The sequence below is a fragment of the Montipora capricornis genome, chromosome 3 (genome assembly GCF_036669925.1).
Source record: "Montipora capricornis isolate CH-2021 chromosome 3, ASM3666992v2, whole genome shotgun sequence".
Taxonomy (NCBI): domain Eukaryota; kingdom Metazoa; phylum Cnidaria; class Anthozoa; order Scleractinia; family Acroporidae; genus Montipora; species Montipora capricornis.
Genome location: NC_090885.1, coordinates 71,029,376 through 71,038,262, shown reverse-complemented (window position 1 = coordinate 71,038,262; position 8,887 = coordinate 71,029,376). Strand labels below are relative to the sequence as shown.

Genomic DNA, 8,887 nt, shown 5'->3' with positions numbered 1-8,887 from the left:
TTTTGTGTCAGTTGTGCTTTAATACTGTAAGTGATCTTTTGATTGAACGAGCGAAAATTTCACACAAACTGGCGATTGGCTATTTCTGTTAGTTTGCTCAATATCCTGATTTTTCCAATAACAGTCACAGCTGGATCATAAGCACTTCACTGCATTTTACTCATCTAAGACAATACGATGTTTTGAGTTGATACTACTTAAAATGTTCTTAAATTTTTCGTCTTCAAATGAAGTTAATATTCTCATCACGTTTGATTCAGTTTAACCTGGTTTGACAGAGGTTCCACAGACGTTGCTGATGAAATGGTCCAGTGATATCACATACACACTAAATTAAAACTTTGTGCTCAATCCATAAACAGTAGATAGAGTTAATTGTAAACAAATGAATCCAATTTTACAGTCGAGAATAAGGTGATGTCAGTCGATCCGCCAACACTGCCTCGATGTATAGTTTGCGTAAATTTCCCTGCCCCATTTTAACACAATCCCCTAATTCTATTTCAGTCTAAATGCCGATTTGCGAAAAAGGATTTGAAAAACCTGAAAATTCTGAATTCATTTTTCATAAGTACGGATTATTTGAACAATACAACTGTCACTTCACAAATGCGTTCACAGACTTGAGAGTGTTTGTCTTTGCCAGATCGTACTTTCTTGGAAACTATATTTTACATGAGTATTCTTAATATATTATTAACAAAGGCAATTAAAAATGGTTCACTTTAACTCCTACCATTGTCGTTTGACCACGAAATCCGGCAACGGAAACCACAAAAGCTTCTTTGTTTTTGTGAAGCGTTTTAACTACTAAGGTTCCGCAAGGGAAGTTTGAAACTTATTTACATAAACAATTTCCGAACAGAAACTGCGTTTCTTTTTCTTTGTATTTTCATCGACCCATGGTTTGAGTACTCACATTCTTTCCTTATTTCAAACCTCGAAATAAACATGGAAAATTGGTCTTTGCCGTGTCCTCAGTGAAATCCAAATTTTCGAAGTCTCAGCCAGTAGTTCTATCAAATGTACCATGGAAGACCGCCGTATTTGGCTCGGAAGTTCGTAAAACCTTCTTATAACAAATTCTAAACAAATTCCCGTAACTTTTGGTTTGTTTTCCCTTGTTATAAAATTACTGGTAAATTTACTGACAAAGCTATTTGACAAAAAACTATTGACAATGCCTACAGTTTCGAAACCGTCTTTTTCTAAATTGTCATTCGTTCATGAACCACATGCACCTGAAAAAATGCAAACTTCCTTAAGAATGAATTTGTTGTAACACTTTGGAAACACTTTAATCGATTCGGAAATGTGCCGGATACTGAAATGAGAGTCACTGGGTTTTCGACTATTAATTGCCGAAGATCGTCGGTCAAAAAATTGGTCCCCGCAGAAACAGTACAAAAAATATCCTCCCAGATGTCACTGAAACGCAGCATGAAAACAATGCAAGTAATGTCGGTCACACGTTCGGACACGCTAACGACTAATGGACTACTCAAACAGACTTCAGTGTCCATTAACAGCCTTAATCAAACAGCTTTTAGTAGCCATGTCAGGCAGGCGACAACTCATTGCTGTGGTTCATCTGATACTGTCTTCTTCCAACGAAATCATTTGAGTCAAATGAGTGGTTTTGTCATTTGATACTTCACAGAAATGGCTGCAATCTTGAACTAAAACTGGAAAACAGATTTATCTCATGAAGCACTAAAGCAAGCGATAAATCCAAGGATACAAGAACATGATGTCCCGGGCATGATGTGCTCCGAGTATTTTTTGTTAAAAAGCTTGTTTTATCTGATCAATTTGCACCCTAGACTATTAAGAAAAAGAATTGGAATTGTTTGCTGAGGTATATCACAATACGAACGGCATTAGGAAATGAGCATTTGTCAGCAACGGAATTTGACTGCACAATAATCCAGTTTTTTTCAGACACTTGTTTTGCCTCAGAATATTTCAATGCTACCATGTGCGATGGATTAATAAAATATATAAATATATAATCTTTGGTATGCAGGAGGCCCATTGTGTTAAACCATTCAGCGGTTCCTTTGAGTTCGTTCAACTTAAAACAAAGCGTTGATCTTAAAGATAAATAAGGACTAGAAAAGGCGAAACGTTCAAACAGAAGGTGCTATGAAAATCACGCTTTGTTTATCTTTGGATGAGAAACTCATTAATAGAACGCCTCCGGCGAGAAAATTCGTGTTAAAATGCTCCCCAAATTCAAACACTTAATCTCGTTCGTGTGAACAATTGCGCTTTTTATCTCACATTAAAGGTGAGCAAAAAGATCTTTTTCTCGATAGCAGTAATTAAAACTCTGGCAATCGGATTATGGGCCAATGAACAGCCATAACAAACAATTTTGCAGTTTTATTGACTTGGTCGGTTTTGCTGATAAAGGGCCTAATTGACTACAAGAAGGATCGATTTCTTGTTAATCGCCAATGGCCTATTAAGTTAATGTTCCCGTCCAACTCGTTTGCTTTGGAATAAAAAGGGGACTTTTTAAACAAATTTGTTAAGTTGTTGACCGGGAAGACGAGAAATTTAACACTTAAAGTTTTAAAAGCGCAGAAACATGGACAAATTTCTCAATGGGATCACAGACAATCAGCAATTCAGTAATTAAACGGTTGAATTCCATACACGACATTTAACTCTCACATTAAAATAAGAGGTCGACAGCTTGTTAAGATTACCAAGTGATCTTGAAAGGGTCAGTGTAGGGGTTGATTGATTTGCCTATCGGGTGAGGAAAAAAGCTTTCGGAAGCTCTTCGACAACATAGACGATTGTGTTTTTCATGAGTCCTGCCATTTACATAAAATGATGGTTGGTTTGTATTTTCGTAATTAACTTTTCAGCGATTCGGCTGCTTCATCTGGCCGCTAGCCGCTGTTACCAAAAAGGCCAAATATGAAATAAAAACTCAAGTCATAAGTTCTCATCAAATGACCCTGAATGTCTAAAACGCGACTTAATGTATAGTTTCCATCCTGATGCATTTTCCATTCTCTCCATGATATCAACAAATACCACTTTTCAACTTGCGTCTCTGCCTCAGGTGAAACGCTAGACACGTTTTACACATAGCCACACTTAACAGGTTTTTGCTTGCCTTCTCAGATTAAACTGAAAACCTGAACAGACAAATTGAAACTGTATTGTCGAAAATAACGGTTCTCTGGTCGATTTTACAGGAAAACGCAAAGGAGTTGTTTTTTTTTTTGGCAGCATCTGTGGTGTCGATATGTTCTTCCGATAGCTGTGGTTAATTTTAGATGTTACTCGATGGATTCCATTAAAAAGACGTTAAGCCGATTTAGAAATCAGCTGTTGTCCTTATCAATCATATTCACAAGGGCATGGGAATAACAACCATCCACTCCAAAGCTTAAAAGTATTTAATGTCCAATTTTGCCTTGGGGGACGCTCTATCTGTTGACCAGAACGGTGGGAACTGTCTTGTCTTCGATTCTACTATTTTTCCTAACATATTCGCAAAAGGTATTTTGAATTTAATTACATCCCTTGTACATATCCCCCACCTTGAATCCCGCTTAACTCATAAGACTTTGTAACGAGATAAGTTAAAGACAGACATATCGTTGAAAGAAACAAGTAACTTTGCAATGTGAAACTACTGAAGTCCTTCCGGAGAACATTACCTGTTGTTACTGGTCGTTATTTGGTCTCAATATGTCAGTTTGTTTCTGTTGCAGCGATTTCTTTTCGCCACCAGCGTTGGTAAAATAAACATTTCACTTTGTTTTTGTTGCGAGCCAAGTTTCCGAAATGTTTCCTTACCATTGAATAGAGTCTCAATGGTACGCGCACTACGATTGGTCAAGAAACGACGACGCACACCACAACGCAAAACAAAGCAATCATATCATTGGTTAACTGAGAAGAGGAAAAACAATGGTGCGGCAAGCGGCGACACGCATTTTGCGGTGCTCTGTGGCCCTGCGCAACGAAGTGAAATTACCAAATTTGAGGTTCTCGCTAAAACGTAGCATACAAATGTGAACGCGCTTTCCATTCTAAACCCGGTTCGTGCTAATTTATTTTTAGGAGACTTGAACGAGATGCAATGATCGAAAACGACTAACAATAATGCAAAGTTATACTTTGAGGTGACGATTTCGTCGACCTCGCTGTCGTAGAATAAACAGGGACTTTAAGATCTACGACACTGTCGTCAGCGAGGAGGCCACGAAACAACATCATTGGTTAAACAAGACGCCTATACAGGCGTACCCGTGGGATGCACAAACAGTTAAAGTGCGTTTATTCGATTGACCGTATTCCGGAATAAGAATGCATGGAATATAAGGTAGATTCGCATAAAAATTGTCAAACATCCGCTAAAATGCTATTTTAGACATATTTTTGTTGTCCTTGCTGCTTCGAAACGCGCCAAACATACCGTTTTAAACATCACTCCACGTATTCTTATTCCGGAATAGGGTCAATAGAACGCCCCTTAAATTGTCCAGCTACGGTGAACTACAAACACGGGTAAACTCCGGGAAAGGGGAGTCTAAGCGTCTACTGAAGTTAAGCCCGTTCGGATGGAGTTAATACTTGGATGGGAGACCACTACGAAGTTCCCGTAAGGAGGATATCTTTAAACTTGATTTCATTTATTTTGTTTGGCCGTTGACGGCTATTTTCTTAATTTTTTTCTACGTCCATTTTTTATTCCCGTGGTGGAAGCAAATGGGTTCATTTTGATGTTGGTTTGAAGGCTACTTTCCAATCTTCTTTTCACGTTTTTTGCTTCCTGTGCTGGATACTGAAGTGAGAGTCAGCTAGAATCACTGGGTTTTCGACTATTAATTGCCGAAGATCGGCGGTCAAGAAATTGATCCCTGCAGAAAAAGGACAAAAAATATTCTCCCAGATGTCACTGAAACGCAGCATGAAAACGATGCAACTAATGGCGTTCGACAAGGAACAAATTATATGAGTTAAGTGCTGGCGAAATGACAAGATTCCACCTTCCACCATTCCTTATTTTTTTCAACCAAGATCTCGGCACCGGGAGAGGAAATTTAGTTGCTCGACAGTTGACTCAAAGACACGATAAACATCGATGTCACTGACCTTGTTTTTCGGATCTTACGGCTCCCAACCACATTTCGGTCCTCGAAAACCGGTTAGTAAATGTATGTTACTGACCCGGGTTCAAGTCGAGGGCGGACGGTGCTATTTTTCTCAATACGGACCAACCTACTTGGCTGGTTAGTATTTTTTTACACAACTTAAGCAAATGCTTAATTGTAAAAACCCGAAACGATCTAGGGCTGTATAAATGGCAACAAGATTCCTGAATAAGGGTCCAAAGTTCAGGAACAAGAGGTCCATAGAGGTCCATAGCGTCGCACCGGTATCGCGAGGTCACGGGTTCAAACTCCGTTGAAGTCCTGAATTTTTCAGGCTTCTTTACGCAATTGCAAAAATTGCGTTCATAACTGCGAGGAACATAGCTTCACTTGATTTCATATCCGCAGTTCATACATGATCCATCTCATATCATTTCATCGTTGATTCATTCCTAACGGGAACATTAGAACCCACAAATGACCAGCTCCCAAGGTTAGTGGCTACATAGGTCACTTGGTTAGAGCGTCGCACCGGTATCGCGAGGTCACGGGTTCAAACCCCGTTGTAGTCCTGAATTTTTCAGGCTTCTTTACGCACTTGCAAAAATGGCGTTAATAACTGCGAGAATCATAGCTTTACTTATTTCATCCATGATCCATTTCATATATCATTTCATCGTTGATTCATTCCTCACGGGAACATTAGAACCTACAAATGACCAGCTCCCAAGGTCAGTGACTTCATAGCTCACTTGGTTAAAGCGACGCACCGGTATCGCCAGGTCACGGTTTCAAACCCCGTTGAAGTCCTGAATTTTTCAGGCTTCTTTACGCAATTGCATAACTGCGAGGATCATAGCTTCACTTGGACTCTTGTTCCTTAACAATGTCTAGCGAGTAGATAGTATAGAAAACAAGCCGGGTAAGTCAAATAAAAGGAAAGGCTTCGTAGGAAGTATTTTTATTCACGTAATATTAAAGGGGAAATTATCTTGATCGTTCACTAAAAAAAGTGATGTCATTGATGACTCATCTCACAATGATACTGTCTATGTGGGTGAGTTGTACGAGGCGTAGGCGAAGTGACAGAAGTTCCCCGAGCCCACACAAAGACAAAGAAAAACTCTGACTAGAGTTATCTAAACGTCACCTTTCTAACCTCCATATCGATGTCATTTTCATGTGAACCTTCCGCCTTTTGTTTAACGTCTGTTGAGCTCCAGAGAAACGACATTAAGCGTGTAAGCGAATCGACTTCATTGTTGGCGAGTTGAGTTGTAGGCGAAAGTACTTGTAGGTGAAACGACCGGTTACCTCTACGGTGGAGAATTTACTTTTGCAAATCACATATGATGCAATCGAATTTCCACGCTTTTCTGAGCCCATCTTTCAAGGACAGTTGTTGTCGACAAGAATAACTGTCGAAAAAGCTGTCAGCTGGAATCGTCCATTGAGTCCTCTTCATCTTCACTCGAAGTAACATCTGGCTCTCCAGCCTGAGATTCACATTTTGGACAAGTGCAGGAAAACAGGTAATTGTCCCTAGAAAAAAAGAAGCAAGACTGTCAATGAGGCAAAGACCAAAAGGGAACTCATCACAATTATTATACCAAGTAAATGAAATAAATGTACTTATTAAATTCTCAACCTCGGATGATGCATTTCGCGTGCTCTGATTGGTCCACTCAATCTCGGATATCAGCTCATATACCTTAGTTTGACCTTATATGGTAAATAATTGCGCTAAGCGTTGCTAAGCTAAAAATGTATTTCCCGGAAAGCGAAATTTTTCTCTGAATAAAGCCAAAAAGGAAAACAAACTTTTTTGTGGAAAGTTTGACCCCCCACTTTTTTTTTTTCTTTTTTGGCAAAAGTAGATCATTACCTTTCTGCGTGGCAGGTTTAAAAAAAATTGTACGTGGGAACGTTTTGGGCGCGAACGTCCTTAAGGTCTACATTTCCTGCATAATCATAAACCGGGGCAAAAATAGCTTTGAATTAGTAGGCACCGCCCTTAATAGACACCTGGGATTCGAACCAATGACCTCTGCGATACCGATGCAATGCTCTACCACCTGAGCTATGAAGTCATTCAGTTGAGAGCAGGTAAATTTGTTGGGCTCACCTGTTCGCGTGAAAGGACTCGCTGAATGAAATAAAAGTAAGAGACAAATGCTTAAATTGCCCAAATAAGTGCCACGATTACTTTTATTCTAAGTCTTGAAATGGTCATCGCAGTTACGAGCGCTAATCAGCAGCCACGAAATGAAAGCTTGAAAAATCCAGGTTTGAACGAGATCTTTCTATAGACCGTATTCATAAATGGCGGCCAATTTATAATTCTTTTGTCGAAGTGCAAATAAGCCTACCAAGCCTTGATACCATACAGTGAATCGAAAAGAATTCTTGCTCTAAAATGAGGCTTGGTAGGCTAATTTGCACGTGGACAAAAGAATTATAAATGTGACCGCCATTTATGAATAAGGTCTATTCTTCTTGATAAACTCACATCAAAAAACGTTGCCTAGTGTGGCGACTTCTTTCTCGGTCACATTCTCCGAGGTAACAAATCACTATTTCCTGTCAAGTGAAAAAAAGGAACGAAGGGTCAAAGTAACATCTCGGCAGATTTTAGTTTACTTGGGTTTCACCACTCAAGTCCGGTCACAGCGTGTCTTTTAAAAGCCTAGACGACAAAACCAGAAACTCTGTGCCCTGATCTTTGTGAAGAGTATGTGGAATTCGTATCTTGGTTGTTCCAATGAAAGGGCAACATCGTTCCCAAAGGTTGAATGAAAGGGTGACCCTTGACCCCCCCCAACTAGGTCTTGACCCCCCCCCCCCTCCAACTAGGTTTTTCTCCGGTTTTTCCCCCTCCACAAAAATTAACATATAATTTATTTCCCTGTGCCCTACGAGAGAATACACTAAGACCTCCGTCTGAAATAAACATAGAGGATATTACATGGCCGTGCGGAGATAGAAAATTTCTCTTCGAATATTTCACTCGTTTGCTTTGCTCACTCCTGAAATATTTTTCAACACGAGAAGAGAAATTTCGTATCTCCAAGCGGCCATGAAATATTCTATTTATTAGAAAACACCAATGAAATACCAAATCATTTCACGAAGGCATCGAAAGGCGCGATTTTTATATGTAACCATAGCAACAGTGATATTTTCACGCGAGAAGATAACATGTGCATGGTCGTGGACTTTCCACCTAAATCTTGGCATCTTTGTTTGCTCTTTTGATGTTTGCCGAGCTTCCAAACCATTCCCCTGTATTAACTATATGTGCAAACGCTTCGGTAATTCGGTTCATTCATGTAAACGAAAGATATAAAAGATATGGCATGCAAACGAAAGATCCAGGGAACCGCCGACGGCGCACTGGTAACTCAGTTGGTTGAGCATCGGGCTGTCATGCGGGAGCTCGCGCGGTTCGAACCCCGGCCGGATCAACAACAACAACTTTATTAAGGTGTCAAACTCTTCTGGCTGGCCACAAGTGGCCTACTAATCGGGGGCACCTATCAACACTCAGGATCTTAAAATAACTGAGGAGAAAGTGCTCCCTTGGTAATGACATCTGAATATAGGTAGACTTACAAGTCTTCTCGGATAAGGACTATAAACCGTAGGCCCCATCTCACAAATATCTTCTACGTTCATAAGTTCCCTGTGGGACGTTAAAGAACCCACACACCATTAGAAAAGAGTAGGGGATGGAGTCCCCGGTGTTATGGCTGTCCTGTTCTCTC

General features: G+C 40.0%; 1 protein-coding gene across 2 annotated transcripts in view; it reads right to left on the bottom strand.

Moving 5' to 3' along the window:
* Positions 1-6,068: 6,068 nt before the first annotated feature.
* Positions 6,069-8,887, bottom strand: part of LOC138043899 (histone-lysine N-trimethyltransferase SMYD5-like) — a 16,101-nt gene continuing 13,282 nt past the window's right edge. For both annotated transcript variants that reach the window (XM_068890412.1, XM_068890413.1), the window contains exons 10-11: positions 7,633-7,703; positions 6,069-6,665 (exon numbers count right to left, since the gene is read on the bottom strand). In XM_068890412.1, coding sequence (XP_068746513.1) covers positions 6,557-6,665; positions 7,633-7,703 — 180 coding nt within the window. In that variant the 3' untranslated portion in view covers positions 6,069-6,556. The remainder of the gene's footprint in view (positions 6,666-7,632; positions 7,704-8,887) is intronic.